Below are 20,273 nucleotides of genomic sequence, written 5' to 3' on the forward strand. Positions count from 1 at the left end.
TGATGTTTATGTGTTATTCTGGAGAAACTATGTTAGAGTCCCAATACTATGGACTCAATTCTGATATTATAGAAATATATTTTTAGACCTGTAATTTCTATATTTAACAAAAAGGCGTACCAAATAAATAAATTAATTTAACTGACAAAAGGAAAAAGGAGGAAAAGACGCTGCTTGTTTCAAATATTTTAATAGTATTACAATGCATCATTCAACAGACGCGCTAAATTTGTTGTGTAAAAATATTATTATATTCAAAATGTTTATGACTTTTCTGCGTTAGACATTGTCACCACGAGGAGTACAAACGCTTATACTAGATATAGCTTGCTGGTCATACAAAATATGTTTTGCCTTAGAGCGGTCCTCCACAGGCATCACTCGCGAATTATTTAAAAATCGGCGAAATAAACACTTTAATGTGTGTTCTTCTCTAGTGTAATTTTACAAATTGAATCATTGCGGAGCCAATTCTACTATAATATAACGGTTATGATAGTTTCCCGTTCCGATTCAACTTCAAGCTAATAACAATAAAACTCAGCTTAATCGTCACTGAAGGCAAATTCTATTTATTAATATAGATCTCGATCCAACTGCTGAACGGCAACGATAACGTTCCGATTCGATTGCGATAAAATGACAATTTGTTAGTAGAATTTCCCAGGTTGCTCGATGTAATGCCTCGAATCTGAACTGTTACGAAACAAGTGAAACCTCCCAGTGAGGGTCTGCCCTTAACACTCAATATTAATAAAATTTCACTACTACAAATTATTATTTTGTACATTTAATAAAGCATTAATCACTATTGTCCATATAATATCACTTTTTTATATAAAACATAGCTTATCATACAGCTACACTCAAGCCTTTTTTTAAATCAAATACATCTCATTTTTTTTTTCTAAAGAATATGTTAAATTTTACATAATAATTATTACTATTAAAGTAGTTCTATATAAGCTATATAGAACAGGACCAACATATTGCTTACATATACCTCCTATATTGCTGACATGAAAATTAAATGAATGCCTGTCAAATTAATGATTTTGATTGGTTTATGCAAAAGATCAATACATCCTTCTAGGAGCATAGTATTCTATTCTATATTCAATCACACAGATAATAAAATTAATGATATAAAAGATCACTTAGATCAACATTTGGTGTTCACGAAGGATATATTAGTACAATTTTAAGTGATTCGTGTGATTGATAAAAAGTAACAACTGAGTTTATGGTAGGTTCTTCTCAGTTATATGTTCAAAGCCAGTGGTCGGCTAGCTTACACTTTTATTGCCTACATAAATTTAGTATGTATCTAGCACTGCCATTAAAATAGTAATAATATATACATCTTCCTTATCCCCCTAACCGTAACACTTGCCACAGTACATTAGTTAATAGTCCAAGAGAGCATGATAGAACCTGTGCCGTTAACGTTAATAACTAATGAGCTTTAAAGGTTTTATCAAATAAATTTCAATAATTTGGTAGGTTGAGTGGCTGTCGGCACTGTCAAATGTTTTCTTCTAATGAGGCGAACTCATTAGAAGGTCATACATCATTTCTTCGCAAGCTGATCGTTCTGAGGTTGAGCGTAGTATTGCCATAATTCAATGGCTTTATTCGCTACCACCTCTTCACATTGTTCAGGTATCTGGAAAAAAAGATCACGATAACATTTATAATTACATATTAGGATTCTTTAAATAATTTTAAAAAATCAAAAGTGAAATACACAAATGAGTTTGGATGAAGTCATTTTTTTATAATGCCAAAATAAATAAAGTACTTAGACAATATACAGGGTTATTGGTAATTCGACGTATACCCGTTAGGAGGTGATAGGGGTGACTATTTGCGATAATTTTAACCCCCATATGCATGATGCAAAAGTGAACCATTTCTGAGTTATCACGTTTTTTTAGATTTTTTCAAAATAAGTCAAAAATGCACCTTCAAAATTTATTAAAAAAAAAAGTTTCGATTAAAATCTACTTTTTTCTTCTGATTTATAAAAACGATTAAACACTGAATATTTTTCAATATTTAAACAATAATTATCGGTCCAAATTTAAAAATGCGAGACGGAAAACGATATTATTTCAATATTTTTTCTTTCCCTCAAATATGCCTGAAAAACAAAAAAAAACATTAACTTGTTCTGCAGATTATTTTTAAAACATAATCGTTTACTTAGCTTTCCGAAAATGTATAAAAACTAGGAATTTATTTCAAAGCAACCGAAATAAAATGATCAGAAAGGACGCTGGTGGAAATTCGTATTCGAACATGACCGAATTCGTACTAAAGATCGCTCTTTAAAATTCCCACAAAATTGATTTAAAATAATAACCAATTTTAAAAATCTTACTTATTTACTTGACCTACTTACTTAATACAAATTTAAAATAAAATTTAGATACATAAACAGTTCAGTAGCTAAGTTGCAATTAAGATATTTTGTAATTTAGCCTAGTTCTTGCTTCTCTTCTCTTTCTAAGTTGTGACTTAACTACCGAACTAGTCAAATTATTTCATTAACAAGATTTATGGTAATAATCAGAAAAGCTTGATTTTACACACAATTTTTTTTATCGTACCTATTAATACTGAGACATAAAATCTTCAATAATGTAGGATGGCCGTCTTTTTACCCAAATGTCCGGCCAAACTGGCTGGTTTGTCCGGCTATTAAGTTTGGCGACCTGGGAACCCTAGCTCCAAACCATCTCCTCAAAGGGAGAGGAGGCCTTAGCCCAGTGGTGGGACACTTACAGACTGTTACATTAGGTTTTATTATTAACAATAACATAAGTTAAAAACATACATACCTCTGATACACACTTAAGTACTTCATCACCATTTCTGGCTTTAAGTATATTTCTTCTTAAAGTTATAACTAGTGTCACAGCCACAAAGGACAGGATCTTTGGTGCCCCACTACAGATTTTATCCCATATCCTAAAAATAAAGTAATTCCAATTTTTTATTTATTTATTTCAGAATGGCAGACCAGCCAATGGATATATTGCTAGTAAGTGGCAAGTAAATATTAGCACAAACACAGTGGCCAACCCACCGCCAACCATTTGATCCAAGACAATTCAGTCTGTAATAACACTGATTTACTGAACAATTTAACTGAGACACAGGAATACACAGTATTAATGTTTGGTGGAGATCAGACCCAGAGAGAGAGAGGGAATTATGATGGATGATGTATAACCATAACATCTTCATTTATTTTTGATTTGTTTAGTAATTGACTCGTAGAGAATAACTTCAATTATTGAGTTTGATTTTGTTCCAATAACCAAGCAATCTTAATAAATAAAAAATCTGACTTATTATAAATAATTGTCAACAACTTACTTTGTAAGAGATGTGTCGTCTAATACTCCAGCAAAACAGCAATTGAACCATTTTGTCAAAGGTAAAACGTCTAGTGCTTTCTTCTCGACAAGATGGCTAAAACATACATTGATATTATTAATATATTAAATGAATATTTGATTAAAAAACTTTTTCTTTAAAATATTTCTCGTTAAGCATAGTATAAAATCGGAATCTTATTTTTTGGGATCAGTCTACCCCTACTGAACCATAACTGTGCAGGTGCTTATTTCAATTAATGGAGAAAATATAAAAAAATATGTTTTATATATTCCATCCGATTTACTAATACTTCTGCTATATGACTTTAGGCGGTTCTTGCTTAATTTATATTTAATGATTATAATTATAAAACAACATTTCAGTTAATTAGCTACTTAAATTTTACTTCCTAAATTATGATAAGAAATTCTTTAACATTCAGAACACAGTTTTTTTTGTAAATTATGATAACAAATAATACAGATACTGTTTTTATTCAATGTATTGAATTTAAATACATTTACAGTCCAACTGTTTGCTGCTGAAATTATTTCTTAACAAGTGCCTGAATTTAGTAAATCCTTTTTCATTTGTTTATTGATTAGATGCTCTACTATGTAAACTAATATTACCTAAAAGAATAGACTAATGACTACCTTACTTTATAATAACAAATAACATTAATCAATAATATTTAATAACAAACACCAATCCAAAGCACCCAAATATCTCCCTAAAAGTAAATCGAAGCCTGTGTGACAGGTTATCGTGCAATCTTTTTTTTATTTTGGCAGGAAGATAATTATTATTCATGGATTGTTTTGAATGAAATGTGTTGGTATAAATAACATTATTACTTAGACTGATTACTTATATAGTTCCCCATCTTCCTTTTCGAGCATGCTTTGAAAGGCTTCCTTCAATTTTGGTAATTCTTTTTGCATGTTACGAACTATCTCTGTCAGCATCTTACTTAGCCAATAGACATCCACCTCATCATCGTAAAGCTGGAGTAATGTGTTGGCTATTGGTATAAATGTGTCAGCCGACTGTAATATAAAACAGACTAAACTGTATTTAGTGAAATATTACATTGCTAAAATATTTTTTCTAACATGAATTGTTTTATTTATATAAGAAGACTGATTCATATTCATGAACAATATATTTTTACAAAGAATTAACATATTAAAATATCTCCACTTCAAATATGCATGAAATCCATAGTCCATGTTCATGCTAAAACTATTAATTAAAATTTTATTAAGGTTCTATATTCATTCTTTAAGTAGTTTTTAAATTAATCAGTAAGTAACTAATAACACTTATTTCTTACTTACAAGATTACTACAATTTCATTAAAACATTTCATGAAAAGCAGCTAAAAATTAATGGAGATTTCGAAATACTAACATTATAATTGGTTTCTGGGAATTTAGGTGGTTTCCGTTCTTCATTTTCAAGTAGCCACATAGCTAGAAGAATCTCACTGCGAGGGGCTTTCATATCAACTAGTTCTAACATTTCCACTGCATACAGCATATGGTTATATTGGTCTGTGCGTTGCTCTGCTACAAATTGGTGTGAATCTGCATAAACTGGGAGAATATCTGTGAAATATAACATGATTTCTTATAATTTTTAATTGATTTTATTTTACAATTTTTTAATAAAACAATAAAATAAACATCAATCTTAAAAAAATTAATTATTTTGTTCTTAAAAATTTTAATTATTTTGTTTTATTCTTCTTAACTGATTTGATTTATTTAAAGTAATTTAAGTTTTTTATATAAGAAACAAAAACACTTAAAGTTATAATTGTTTGTGTAATATAGGTGCAATAAAATCGTTATTTATAAAGTGCATTTCCAAATTTATTGCAATTTTCTGTGTTTGCAATGAGAAAAACAAGATTACAAAATGTATCAATTAGCATTTAACAAGTTTACAATTTTTTTTTTGTATAGGCACAGTTTGGAAATAATATTGTAACTACCTTCGCTTTATTGTTACTTATTGTAATTAGTACTTACTAACCGAGTAACACTTTCCATACCAAATTCCTATAAGCAGCAGGAACAGTAAAACGTAGACAGAATTGTTTAAGCTTAACCCTGTCCCAGGGCTTCTCTTTCATAAGTATTTCCAAAGATTTCTTCTCCTCTACACCGCGGCAGCCAACTTTTTCATAATAAGACGATCGAAAGTTTCTTTCGTCTGCCATTTCTTCGACGTAAAGTGAGGCGATCAGTAGTAACGCTTATTGAAAGACTAATAGAAAAAAAAACCAGTTAATTCAATCACTATTACAAATTAATAACTTTATCCTTTGTATTAATAACAAACTCTCGCCGAGTCGTTGGTGACAATCATTTATAGCTTGAGAATTTGACGTTTGGTAAGCACAGATTAAAATTGGCATGTTAATGTCATACACCTCAATTAAAGAATATTTTTAAAATTGTGGATACAAGATTTCTTATAGGTTCTCCTAAAAAGAGATGAATTTTTGAGTTAATTTAAATTACTTATTTTATTCTCGCAAAATAAACAAAATATGAAAGATAATTTTATAAATATAAGACTGTATTCTATTTTCGAATATTGGCATAATAAATGAATTATTTTCGTATCCATAGCAATAGTAACAAGTTTTAGTAAACTTGATTTTACGATTCGGAATACTTTATTAGATAAAAAAATGGAAACATCTGATTTAAAGGTAGGGGATTCTGACTATATAGCAACAAAGACAGCTGAGCTAAAGGAATTCTTTAAAGATGCAAAATTCCCTCAATCTGTTATTGATAAAGCTATTGAAAATGAACTTAAACCATTAATTCAAGGCGTTAATGTAGATAGACCTTATATAGCTGCTTCAGCATCAGGAACTGTGAAGTCAGAGTATGAGGTCATGACAGGACAACCGTTTACTAACATCGAAGATCATAGTAAGCCATTAACCTCGGAACAAATAAAAGAATTGGTGAAAAATAGCCCGATCATAGCTGAAAAAGCCCGTCAGATTCAAATTGTAATTAATCATGACTCTCTTAATAATGACATTGCGGTTCCATTAGATCAGGTCAATATATCAAAGTACGATGATATTCAATCAGAACTCGACTCATCAGTTGGTGATGCTGCAAAACAGAATACAATCAAATACAGAAATATGCAGGTCTTGATGAATGCTGCAGCCGCTTATAGATCTAAAAGTCAAATATTTAAAACACAGACTATTAACGAAGAAAATATATCTAATGATTCTGAATCAAGCGATGAAAGAGAGTTTGATGCTATAGATAAAGTTGTGACAGAATGCACCAATAAGTCTTACGAAACAAGATATCAAGAGACCAAGGAAATGTTGCAGCAATTGGCTGACAAGCACGAAGACCCCAATGAAATAAATAAAAGTGAAAGATCTCCTCGTAAGCTGCAAATAGAAGAAAATAAAATTTTGAAGGAATCGTCATATTGTTTAGTGCGTGGTCCGAAAACAGACTCTTCTTTTGAAGGAATCAAAGAAAGTTATGCTATTAATGATGCTTTAAATATACCTATGAAGGATAATCCAATCAAACTTGACCTTAGTGGCGAAATCAAAAATAAAATAGATTCTGAACAACCGGTATGCATTGATAAAAGTAATGCAGAGGATTGCAGTCCGAAAAATTTTGAAGTAAAACTTAAAGCAACTGAAAAAGTTCTTAATGATATAAATTGTATTTTAAGTAAAGATGAGCATTATATTAATGAAAATAATCGCGACGAAACTAAATCCTTAAGCTGTAGCTTTAAACAAACAGATTCAGTACTATCACTTCAAAATAATAGTTGTAATTCAAGGCAGGCAAACAATCATAGAGTAAAATTTGATGAAAACATGGAAAGATCTTTACACAATACACTGGAAAATATTTTTGAAATTGGTAAGAATGAAAACGCTGAAAACAATGAGCTTGAGTTTAGGGAGATGAAAAATCTTGCTCGTAATATTGTTGAAGGTGCTGAAAACCTAAACACACTTATTAAAGAAGATATAACAAATAAATTAAACAGCATGAATGAGTTACTAAACGGTGTTAATGAAGCTTTAGAAAATTCTAGAAAATCTAATCTCGCTTACCAGAAATTAAAAGAAGAGAATGAGATTGATAGAAAACATAGATCAATTACTGAAAATGATACTGAAGAGATCGGAAATAATATTGACAATGAACCTAAATCTTCTTCTCATTTAGAAATAAATGACATTCACAGTGCAATAAATAAGTTAAATGATGAAATAAAATGTCACGAAAGTAGAATTAATACAAGTAAGGCAAATTATGAAAGTAGAAATAAAGAATGTAAGGAGTTCCTCAAAGACTTGGACGAGGTCCTACAAAAATCACATAGTATTTTGCACCCAAAATCTACCAATTTTAATGGCGGTAATTCTGAAAAAATGGAAAGTAAGTGTCTATTGCAAATAGACGAAAGTGATAAAGTAGATGAAAGTATTAATTGTGATGTCGTAAAAAGAGACGTCGTAGGAAACAAAGATCTAGAAAAGAACAGAAAGATTGACAGACTTTTATATGACATAAAAGATAAAATGAAAGACAATAAGGAAGTTTTACGTCTTGCTAATAATTTATTGAGACGGGAAGAGAACAAAAAAGTTAGTACAAGTCAAAGCGTATCAATTGTGGAAACAGATGATAAAGCCAAAGGAGATTACGTAAGAAAAGATGAACTATTAGACAAAAACGACAACGACAAAGACGACAAAATATTGGAAGTGCCACCTCTAGATAAAGTGTTAATAGGTACGTAAGATAAAATATTTTTTAAATAGACAGGCCACTCTTAATAAATTATTGTTGTTAATGAATTGTTCTTTCTAGATAAAAATGAAGAAGAAGATAAAAAACAGCAGGAAAAGAATGATAAGCAAAGACAGTTCCAGTCAAAGATTGATAAAGAATTAGAAGAACAAGACAGAGGCCCTCGAATGACAAAAGAACTTATTAAAAATCTTTGCAAGCAACACAAGTTGTACAGCACTCCTTATCTTAACGATATACTTTATTTACACTTTAAGGTAAACATTTTACTGCGGTACACGCAGAGATTAACCATTTACTAGTTGTCAAGCCACTAAATACCTATGATTGCATAATGCATATTTATATATGCCTATGACCACTAAATATTGTTAATATAGCACATTATGGCAAATATAAAATTGGCAATTCATTATCTGGTTAAATCTTATTACTCATAGGCTCATACACTTATTGTATGGGTGGTGTTTGTGTTAAGATGTTTCAGAAAGAGTTAACATGCAATACTAAACATTTTAGGGATTTCCAAGAATAGAGAATTTAGAAGAATACACTGGTTTGAAATGCATATTTTTAGAAAATAATGGTATTCAAAAAATTGAAGGTTTGGATACGCTCTCTGAACTGAAATGTCTCTATCTACACTATAATATAGTGAGGAAGATTGAAAATCTAAACGGTTGTCCTAAGCTAAATTCATTGAATTTAGACCATAATTTCGTAACGAAAATTGAAAATTTGGACGTTGTTCCCGATCTACAAACGCTGAGTATTAGTCATAACATGTTGAGCAGTATCGGTGAGAAATATTATATAAATGATGATTCCATGCGAGAAAAATCAATTTGTCTTATTAGTATTTTTGGTTCAATTCTGTTATTTTTCAGATGATTTGAATGATTTGCGATTTTGCAAGAATCTATCAGTTTTAGATTTATCCTACAATCGTTTGGAGGATCCGATAATCGTCGACGTGTTAGCAGATATGGCCGTATTAAAAGGTAATAACGGATCAAAATTGTTCAGAAGGCAAAATTCAGCTAAATATATTAAATTACTTCTATACTAATAATAACATTATATATAATAATATTATAAAGAGGAAAACTTTGTTTATTTTTTTGTTTGTAATGAATAGGCTCAAAAACTACTGGACCGGACCGATTTAAAAAATTCTTTCACCATTCGAAAGCTACATTATCCACGAGTAACATAGGCTAAATTTTATTTTGGAAAAAGTAGGGTTCCGTGAGATATTTGGGTTTTTCGGACACAAGGTGTAAAAAATCAATCAGAAAAGTTACTTTTAAACTATAAAAGATAGAACCATAAAATGTTCAAATGAATTGTAGATCTTATAAATATCTACAAAAAAGTCCGCGACACACTATACCTATCTATGTCGAGCACAACAACTTTGGACTTTGGACTATATTTAAACGCATTTATTTTACTCATGCTATTAATCCTTATCAAAATAATTTCTCCCATGAATGAAACAGTCAACGAAATAAACAGTTTAATTATGCAGAAAGTACCGGGTGAAGTTAAGTGCTATAAATCCATAGACACTAGCATCGAGGACGCAGTGCACTACCCCCAGGAATTTTTAATTTTTCTGAACCCCGCTGGGCTACCACCTCATGAACTGTCGTTAATAGTTGGCTCGCTGATAACGCTTCTCAGAAATTAAAGCCCCCCCCAACATGTGTAATGGCACGAGACTTCTTATAAAAGAAGTAAAAGATAATTTAATAGTACCGAAGATTATTATCACCGGCCCTGCAGCTGGTGAATTAGCTCATATACCAAGAATACCCACGATCCATACTGATTTGCCCTTCAAAAAGTTCCAAATTCCAGTAAAAATTTCTTTCGCACTAACGATAAAAAAATCCCAGGGCCAAACATTCAAATTAGTAGGAATTGATTTACGAAAATAATGTTTTATTGCCTGAAAATAATTTATCGTCAAATGTTGTTTATAGAGAAGTTCTACAATAATCTGCTTTAGTTATCTATCCTAAAACAACGGGTTGCACTCCGGGATTGCCGGCAGAAGTGAAAACTTAGTATTAATTACATTTAAACATTTTCATCATTAACAACTTTAATATCGACATAAACACAATCTATGCAGCCTGCGGATAATGACTGCGTCGTCGATGTTAGTGTCGGTGTCTGTGAATTGACCTGGGAATCATTTTGTTGACCGTGTCTTTCCTGGGTAGGCTTTTTGCAGCGGTAACCGATATCAACGCGGGCGGAGCCGCGGGCGACCGCTATAAAAATATAAGCTTTGAATTTTCAAAAAATATTCAATGTACACCTATAGATTCGGTCGATTTACTCCTTAATTATATGTATAGAAAAACATTGTTGGTAAATAAGTTAACGAAATCAAAAATCAAGTCATAATATAACTATTTACATCACAACCGTGATTTGTATAGTGTTAAGTTTTCATAATTTTCGCAAAGTTTAACAAATTCATCTTCTTACTTCTATTTATTTTAAAAAATATATTTTGTATCTTTATGGGTTATTTTGATTTTCGTTTGAGATACGCAATCCTGTCACAAATCCGAAATCTACGCGAACGAAGTCGCGGGCAAAAGCTAGTATTGAATATTTTAAGTGTATATTTAATAACAAGAGTTGAAACCAAAATATCGATCTATATCAGCTATTTGGGCTATTGTTAAAATCGCTTGTTTTTATTAAAAATGCATTTCAGTGTTGGTGTTGACTGGAAATCCGGTGGTGCGCAATATCCCTGCGTATCGCAAGACGCTAACACTCAGGCTGTTGGAGTTGCTCAACCTGGACAATCGTCCCGTGTTCCCGCGTGATCGGGCCTGTGCTGAGGCGTGGCGCCGCGGTGGCGTACAGGAGGAGGTCGCGGAAAGGCGCCGGTACCTGTCTTTCATCTATTTTGTCAACGGTCAGGGTGAATGGGAACATAGTATTATTGGCAGCTTCCTATTTTATTCAAATATTCTATGGAAGATATTTCATATTTTGTCTTCGTCACCAGTATAGTTCTATTATCATATTACAGTTATAATGATATTTAATATTTCTCATGTTCACCCATTTCAAACTATTTATACAAAATGATTGTTTATAGGTGGATAGCAAAAGATCAAGAGAAGGTTATGCAGAGCGTACGTTATTTGATCAAGATGCGCGACGAAAACAAGGCTAAACGAGAAGCGCGAGAACTTCTCGAGCAAGAGAAAACGGGTCTTCTGGCAATAGAGAATAAGGTTTGAAATCAATGAGACAGTTTTAGAATTATTTCAAATATTTATTTAGTGATATTATTTAAGAAATAATAATATACAAACCATAACTACATTTACTAGCAAACTGTTACTTTCATTGTAAATGGTCACCGGTCTCTCAAAAACATCCTCATAAAAAATGCGACCTGCGTGGAATCTGTTGATATGAGAAAACTTCATATAGTACCGCACAGAGATAGCCTGAAGAGGGTTTATACCACAACGCGTACTTGCTTTTCGGAAGATTTTGGATATTGCGAGGCCAGTGTACGTGCTGTGATATTTTTTAGTCTTGCGGCAGATAGTGAAGGTAGACGTAACACGATTACTCGAAAGGTTTCTCATTGAGTACACCAAAACGAGGTAGTAAGGGTTGGTTTAGTAATAAATGCTGAAATTTTTTAGAAGACGCGTCGGTTTTATTTTCTTTTTCATACTTACTATTTTTAGTTTAAATGTTTTAATTCCGTTTTTAATAAGTGAATATAATATTTTATTGTTCAGAATAATGAAATTGATTCAAAAGAAAACTTTGAAGGAGTTAAAGGTATTGAATTAAATACGGAAGAAAAGGACGTTAAATCAAATTCGAACGTCATTGAAGATACGCTGACAGATTCTGAAACTGATGACACTACGAGTGAAAGTGACTCCAGCGACAGTGACAAAGATTCAAAAGGTAAAATTGTAATATGTCATCACATCATCATCAGCCCATATTCGTCCACTGGTGTACGTAGGCCTCTCCAAATGCACGCCACTGTGGTCTTTCTTCGGCAACTCGCATCTAGCTCCTGCCAGCCGTCTTGCGCAAATCGTCACTCCACCGTGCCCGAGGACGTCCTACACTACGTTTGCCGAGACGCGGTCTCCACTCTAGAACACGTTTTCCCCAACGGTTATCGCTTCTACTACAAATATGGCCAGCCCACTGCCACTTCAGCTTACTAATCCGGTGGGCTATGTCGATGACTTTGGTTCTCTGACGGATCACCTCATTTCTGATGCGATCCCTCAGAGAGACTCTGAGCATAGCCCTTTCCATAGCACGCTGAGCGACTTTAACCCGGTGGACCAGCTTGTTCGTGAGGGTCCACGTTTCGAACATTTGCTCTACTTCACATAACCCTAATATGTGCCACCTAATTTTCCCAAGTTCCACCTCGAGTTGCGCTAGATGCGAGTCAAGCCGTAGCGTGCGTCCATTGTACGTCGCCAAGGTCAGTCGGTTGTGGTGGCCTCCCGTAGGCCGGTGATTCTTAGCACCCCCATCCCGCCGTTACCATCGTCGATATACTATGTAATAATATTCAAATCTATTGCTAGGACGTATCTTATTGTTATTGGATAAATATGTTGATCTAAAATAATATCATCGCTTGCTTGCAAGATATAGACGGTTAGTAAATTGTCTACGGGAAAATCTTATTGACTTTATTTAGTTCCTAGTCTCTATTATATATGACAGTACGCCAGATTTATATCATAAAATGGTGTATTCAAACATGGATACGCCAGAAGTCCATGTTTGAGTACACCATTTTATGATATAGGTATAAAATGATGTACTTCCTCAAATATTTCGTCTTCATATTTAAATTTTTATTTTAACTTTTCTTTGAATTGTTAAAATAATAATAGGCGTTAATGAAAGGTGAAAAGAAAGAAAAGTCAAAGTTGTCTCATTCTTCATAAAAAACATCCTTAGCTATTTTTTTACTTTCCCAGCTGGGAATCGATTATAATAGGGGGGTATGTTTGAATAAGTACTTCAAAATGTTGATTTTCCTAATAAAAAAAAAATATATTTCGGCAAAATAAAAACGCTTTCTTGCCATAAAATTTAATTAAATTTTAAACCTTTTGTATTCCCGCAAAAACGCTGTCAGTCATATTGATGACGTCAGATTGTTAAAAACAGCAGTCGTGTATTTACGACCGGTACTCATTCAACGTTAACAGCTATAAATATTTGGTGTTTTTTTTGAAAATAATGAATTATGAAAGCTATCGTTGGAGTGTAATGTACAAATACTAGTATTAAAACTCCAGAAAAGTGGTTTATCAAAGTACCAGATTATATCGAAATGACAGTTTTTGCCTATCTGACGCCACACCATGGCGGCTCGTGTTTTAGGTCACGTGATATACAGACTAAAAGTTACGACTTTTAATTTTAAAATAATAAATTAATAACTTATATTATTCAATAACAAAATATTTAAGTATATTTTAATTTTTATTAAATTTCATAATTTATTTTCCACACCCGAAAATACCGTATTATATTGATTAAAAAAGTACTAATGAGACAGATTTAGATATATAAATAAATTGAAATTATAGATCAAGAAACTAGTAAAATTGAATGGTCACAAATCGATCAAGGCAAGCGATTAGTCCAGGAGCTGAAGGAGGAACAAAGTTGTGAAGACCAGTGGACTGGTTTCAATATGGGCCCTAATTCTGGCGATAGGTAAGTTTTCTTAATAGGACGCTGAAAAGGATTCATTATCAGAACTACTTACTTCCTTGAGTCGAAGTATTAATATAAACTTTTTTTAAACATTCAGAAACACTTCTACTGATTTAAACGCTATAAGTAATTTGTTATTTAATCAAACGCCACATGTGGAAAGGCAAGGAACCTCTGAGATAATAACAGGTAAATATCTTTCAGCTACAATTCGCTCAAATTTGTTATTTGCTACGTATTAATTATAATAAAGTTTATTGAAATAAATGCATTTAATGTTACAGAAAGCATTGAACAATCCAAGCAGAAAACTAAGAGTGACGAAAATCTACTAAAGACTAAAGAATCAGTTGACACAAATGAGAGAAAGCCTCTGATTGAAATAATCGAAGAATATAATAAAAGATCTCAAGAAAGTGAAAGAAATAAAGGGCTTAATAAAGTTACAATAAAAGAAGTAAAAACTGATAGTACCGGAGATCAAGACTATAAAGAGAAATTGAGTAATAAAAAAATATTGATTACAGAAGTTAATAATGATAATATGGCAGAGGTAAAAAGAGATGATATCAATTATGGTGGAGGAAGTGATAACGAAGTCAATATGCCCCACGCAAATCAACAACAAATTACTGAAATAACTACTACTAATGAACTAGGTGAGTTTTAATAATCTTTCAATATTAAGTATACCTAATGAAGTTTTTCTGAATTATTGTATTTTTAGTTGTACAACGTAAGGTCTTTTGCAGTGTGTGTATTTCATTGAATATGTTGTTTTTAATTATAATATATAAAGGTACAAGTGACAGTGACGGTGTAGCTTTCCTAAAATACATGCATCGAATGAATTCAAAAGCGAGTGACAATAACCTGGATTTGGAACCAAGTGCTGAAGATTTAGAAATATTCGAAGAACTTGAAAAGGAACAGGTGGAAAGAGAGGCTAGGTTTGCTCGAGGAGAACCTGCCGTTGATCCAATGGTAGCTATAATTTGTATTTGTATCGCAAATTGTCAAATTACTTCGACTGATAGCTTTGGTACATTTCTTTACTCTAAGGGCTTTCTTAGGCTAATATAATTATTTCTTAAAACATTAGAAGCTGTACGATGAGAAGATAATGCAAGAGTTCCACAAGGGGCAAGAACCAACACCCGCTCATGCACTCGAAGAGAAGAATTTCGTGACAAAATACGATCACTACAACGCTTTCGACAGGGTCGCTCTCAGTCAGCTCACATGTGGCAATCCACCAGGTAAATCAGACTGTTACAAGCTAATGATGCAGTGGCTAGTAATATATAATATTATATGATGTCATAGTCAAAGAAAAAATACGCTCATTGAGGAAAAAACATGACACGTTACACAATGTATCTTTAAAGTATTTCATCATTATCTTGGCAGCAGAATTTTATACCAGTCCGCTGGGTGTTGACGTATTCAGGTATAAAGGGTAAGTGAGATACAAGGGCTATATTCTAATTCTAATTGTCAATGAAAAGAATAGTTACTATTTCTAATAACGCCAATGTCTATGGACGCTGCGGTGTAACCATATACCATTCTTCTGCCAATTTTATCAAAAAAACCCACAATGCTTTATTTGTATTAAGGCATTTTAAAAAATAACCAAGTCCTTAAAATTTTGATGAATATTGTATTAATATAGTAATCGGGGAGAGTCCGAATACATGTAATTCTTCAAATGTATGTAGATGTTATTTGCTTGGTATTTGTTATTTTATAAATATTTGTTTTTTTATATTTTTAAACGGAACATTTAATGCTTAACGCTAGAGTACACCTACATTTTAGATAATAGCAAAGTTAAGATAACTCATATACCAGGAGCTGTGTTATACCAAAACATTGAGAAACAGTTACCAGTTCCAGAACTACAATATCACATTGGCGATGAAGTAATAGAGCCTGGTCGTAAGAAACTGTCATTTTATATTTTGTATAATTATATAGCTGAAATAATGTATATAGATTTTTTGGAATATTATTAAAAATAAAAGTACCAAGAGGACACTGTAGATACAACACGTATGTTATGTCTTAAATGAAGATCGCCCCCTGTGTGTACTCATGTAGATGTGGTATTTGTAAAATAGTTATAAAATACTAAATTACAAAAATAAACCTTACACCCTAGCTTCATCGGATGACACTGAATCAGTATATATATCAAATGAATCAGACGCAATTAGCTCTGAAAGCGATATATTAGAATCACCTAAATCAAGAAATAAGCAAATTGTACAAAAAAATCTTAGAGGTTATAAAACAAAAGATAATAATTGCGACGAAGATGGTGAAGCAGACAAACTGAATGGTAATTATTAGGAATATATCATATTAGTTATTTTACTCATTGTTTTTGATTAGATACCAATTTGGGCGCCATCACAAATCTTCGGCGTACCTGCAATTTAAATAACAACGTAATATATTTTGATGATAAATGTTTGTTTCAATGCAGATGAAAATTCACGAAAAGGTGATGAGTGTCATTCCACTTGTGAAACATTAGGTAATATGGATAGTGATGAAGCCAAACAGTCGATTATTGACGCGATTAATTCCTATGAAGACAACAGATTCCCTTCGCAAGGTATATTTAATTGTAATTGCCGTATCGTTTTAATCGTCATCTTAATTTTGTCAACAAAAAGCAATACTTAAATTTAGATAACTGTTAACGAAAGTCAAAATATAAGTTCAATATATGACCTAAACTATAATATAACTAAATGTCCTTAAATGTTTGGGAACCTAATCTAGTTTTGTTTGCAGGTGTTAATTATTCTGATATGGCACAAAACGCACGTATAGAAGACTCTGTGGCTACAGAAATTCTAAAGAAAACAATAAAATATGAGGAACAGGAAATGTATAAGCAGTTAGACGTAGTGACGTCATACGCCAGTAGAGTCGATAATAGCACGAATACAATTATTGAAAAAATATCTGACGGGTTGGAAAATGAGTACACTGTAAGCGATCGAAATATTTTTTTACTACTGATCGTCATCATCACATTATAGCAAAAATATATTTAGGCAGACTTTTTCAGCTGGCCTGCCTAGCACAAAACTTCTTTGAGAATGATAATGCTTGTGGGTTGGTTAGGTTAGTTCCAGCCAACATAAGCGTTGTTAGTGCTAGGATTATAAAAAAATATACCCTCAGCCAGTATTAATGATACATATGGGTTGCTTAGATTTGTTCTATTTTTACTCCCACCAAACCAAAACGCCTTCAATTTCTCACAATTCGATCCAAATCAAACGTTAAATAAAGTATTAACAAGATTTTCTTCTTTCAGTTGCCAGAAGTGTCGCGTATACTTGAAACTCATATAGAGGAAGAGGAAATACACCAGCGTACTTTAAAATATGTTAATTATATTCCATCGCCGACTGAATCCTTAGCCGATGACAATGAAGATACTTTAGTGCCGAGTCAAGATATTTCGTTAGAAGACACATTGACGGAAGAAAATGAACAAGGAAAGGCGTCAGAAGCGAACGATTCAGGTATCTGCAACGAGTCTATGGATACAGGGAAAGTTAATGATGAAATAAAACATCAAAATAAACATACTGATAATATCGAAGTAAGTAATGATGAGATGAAATCGGAACCGAGTGAAACGCAAATGGTTGACGTGTCAGCTGACGATGAGATATTCGTAGACTGTGAAGACGATGTCAATGATTTGGCGGAAAAAGTAAAAAAATGTGATCCAGTTGAAAACTATTCGTTGGAAATGAAATTGGCACTTGGACTTAGTAAGGATTAATGTATTGTGTTAGCTGTGAAGGTCCTTTATTTTTGGCAATTTAATTTTGTTTACTTTAATGGGTTAATTTATTTGTTTAATAATTATGTCACGATGTTCACGTTTGTTAGTTATGCACGAATTTAAATAAATAATATTTACAATAAGTCTTTGTATTTCTTATTTTAACTTTTAATAAACAGGGCAGTTGACACACCCTTTTTCCTCATGCTCACTCCACATGCTGGCATACACACAGCAATACTATGGACTGTACAATCTTTGGATTAGTTTTCTCTTTTTTTGACAAAGGTAACCTTTGTTATTCAGAAGAGATGGCACCCACTGATTTGAAATAAATTTTGAAAGTTGATGCCAACGGTTTCATTAAATACGTGTGTTTCTGTGTCCGTTACGAGAACTTATTGTCTGTCAAATTCAATTAAATCTATTATAATTATGAAATGTGTTTCCAGATTTTTGAGTGAATCAATTATTTTTATAATATATTTGTGCACAGGCGAGGCAATCTCTTGTTTGATATTTTGGAATATAAACAGCGCGTGTATTTATTTATAAAAATGGACGTTGGTGACGACCGTGAAAGTTGGCGTCAAGAATGTTTGTCTCGTTAGTGACTAGATATATCCGCAGATCCTAAAGTTCTGGGTTCAAACTCTAAATTAGTGCAATAAAAACTTTAGTATTTTTCTATCGAAAATTTATTAACGACCCGGAGTCTGGAAATGTGCAAACTCCCGTGACTCGGAGAGTACGTAAAGCAGTCGATCCTGCGCCTTAACTCCTTCCGTCCGTTGGCTACCGTGATTAAATTGGTTAGGAAGACATCATTATCATAATCATCATCATGAAAGTTATGCCAACTTGAAACCGGGACTGTTTTAATATTATCTACTTTGCTGTAACACAAAATTCTGTAACGTTCAACGGATCGCCATGACAATTGATTAATTTGTTATTTATTTAGTCTTTATTGCAAACATTCTAAAATATATACAAAAGAACAGGTGCTTTTAAAGTATTTGAAGGAAGGTTGTTTTTCACCTTTAGATACTTTAAAAGTCACACATAGAGTGATTTCTTCCAGGCAATCTCATCAGTATTAACGCAGGACAAAAATCTGACAACTACAAACACAGACGAAAAAACGCCCGCGAGTTTTGTTCCAACGCACGTGACGTTGGCGAAATAATCTCTGCTCTCTCGGCACAAGTAAAAGCCACAAAAAAAATAAGTGCTGGGTTCCAAAACAATATACAGAGAAGAAAAAGTAAATAAAACACGAGACAATATATAACAAACTATTATATTTATAATAAATTTAAAAAACATTATTGCACCTAATTTACATATCGGATAACAAACATCTGTTATAAAAATATTTTTATTACATCTGTAACTATTTACATCTTAAACATGTCTGTATAAAAATAAATTACTGTCTAATTAAATTAAAGATTTACCTTATACGTGTAGTTGTAAAAAAGAAAAACTAAACTAATAGCCTGTTGTCGCACTGCTGGGCTGAGGCCTCCTCTCCATTAAGAGGATTTGGAGTTAACTCCACGTTGTTCTAATGCGGGTCAACCGCCACGTGCAACCTTCACGATGTTTTCCTTCCCCGCCGAGCTCGATATGATTTATAAATTAAGCACACGAAACTCGGTAGTGTCCGGTTTGAACTCGGAATCATCGGTTACGATTCTCGTCGTTCAACTACCGGGACATCTGTCATTTTCTTCCAAAGAGATTTTTGTCCACGTCTTATTTTGTCTTCCGTGAACTTAAGTCCGTGGACAAATGCTTTTATGTAAAATATAAAAATAAAGACCTTTTATAAACAAACTTGCGCGATCCAGCGCCGGTTGTAACTACCACGTGGTCCAAGTGGTATCTGTAAAGCTATAGCCACACCTGTGCAACCAAACTACTTCGTAGTTTATTTCTAATCAGGGATGTTATCCGTAACCAAAACCATCGAATATCCGAAATAAAAATCTACGTGAAACCATAAACGAGTCTGATATTATTATTTATTGCTAATGTATCTTATACAAAAATTAAAAGCCTACGATTTTCATTTTTTCAAATTCAAAGTAATCTAATAAGCGTAACTGAAACTATGCGAAGCAACCGGATTATTGGGTTTCTGAAACCGGTAAAACATTATTCATACATCCGTACCCACTTACAATTCCGAAATTACACTTTCATAACATCCGTGATTTGTAGGTTAAAGACAAGCATGGTTACAGTCGCAACGAATCCGATTAGTTTAATTGCATAAGTGTGTCTCAAGTCATGGCTACCTTTGACAACAATAAAGACATTCATTTTAACATTCAAATATATCGTACTCTATCTCTCTCCCACAGAATATTAATCCTTAGTGCGAGCGAGAAAGAAGACAATGAAACGACAGTACTGTACTAGAATCATTTTAGTATTTACAATATAGTCCTTTAAATTAG

The 20,273-nt window shown here is 32.5% G+C and overlaps 2 protein-coding genes across 2 annotated transcripts; one reads left to right on the plus strand and one right to left on the minus strand.

Annotated features, from left to right (window-relative positions):
• Positions 1 to 1,354: 1,354 nt before the first annotated feature.
• On the minus strand, positions 1,355 to 5,762 carry LOC113399603 (TBC1 domain family member 7). Its single transcript, XM_026638768.2, has 6 exons — positions 5,428 to 5,762; positions 4,801 to 4,997; positions 4,258 to 4,436; positions 3,385 to 3,480; positions 2,844 to 2,973; positions 1,355 to 1,666 (listed from the first exon to the last, which is right to left on the minus strand). Exons 1-6 carry the CDS (start codon positions 5,612 to 5,614, stop codon positions 1,571 to 1,573), a joined length of 885 nt encoding a protein of 294 aa, XP_026494553.1. The 5' UTR covers positions 5,615 to 5,762; the 3' UTR covers positions 1,355 to 1,570.
• A 329-nt stretch (positions 5,763 to 6,091) lies between these two features.
• On the plus strand, positions 6,092 to 17,915 carry LOC113399592 (dynein axonemal assembly factor 1 homolog). The gene is made up of 17 exons (XM_064218736.1): positions 6,092 to 8,207; positions 8,286 to 8,482; positions 8,745 to 9,024; positions 9,113 to 9,226; positions 10,963 to 11,140; positions 11,356 to 11,494; positions 12,017 to 12,461; positions 13,859 to 13,988; positions 14,086 to 14,177; positions 14,273 to 14,647; positions 14,788 to 14,972; positions 15,091 to 15,247; positions 15,810 to 15,929; positions 16,153 to 16,332; positions 16,480 to 16,611; positions 16,794 to 16,993; positions 17,326 to 17,915. Exons 1-17 carry the CDS (start codon positions 6,092 to 6,094, stop codon positions 17,800 to 17,802), a joined length of 5,517 nt encoding a protein of 1,838 aa, XP_064074806.1. The 3' UTR covers positions 17,803 to 17,915.
• Positions 17,916 to 20,273: the final 2,358 nt, after the last annotated feature.

This window comes from Vanessa tameamea, chromosome 24 (assembly GCF_037043105.1).
Source record: "Vanessa tameamea isolate UH-Manoa-2023 chromosome 24, ilVanTame1 primary haplotype, whole genome shotgun sequence".
Classification (NCBI taxonomy): domain Eukaryota; kingdom Metazoa; phylum Arthropoda; class Insecta; order Lepidoptera; family Nymphalidae; genus Vanessa; species Vanessa tameamea.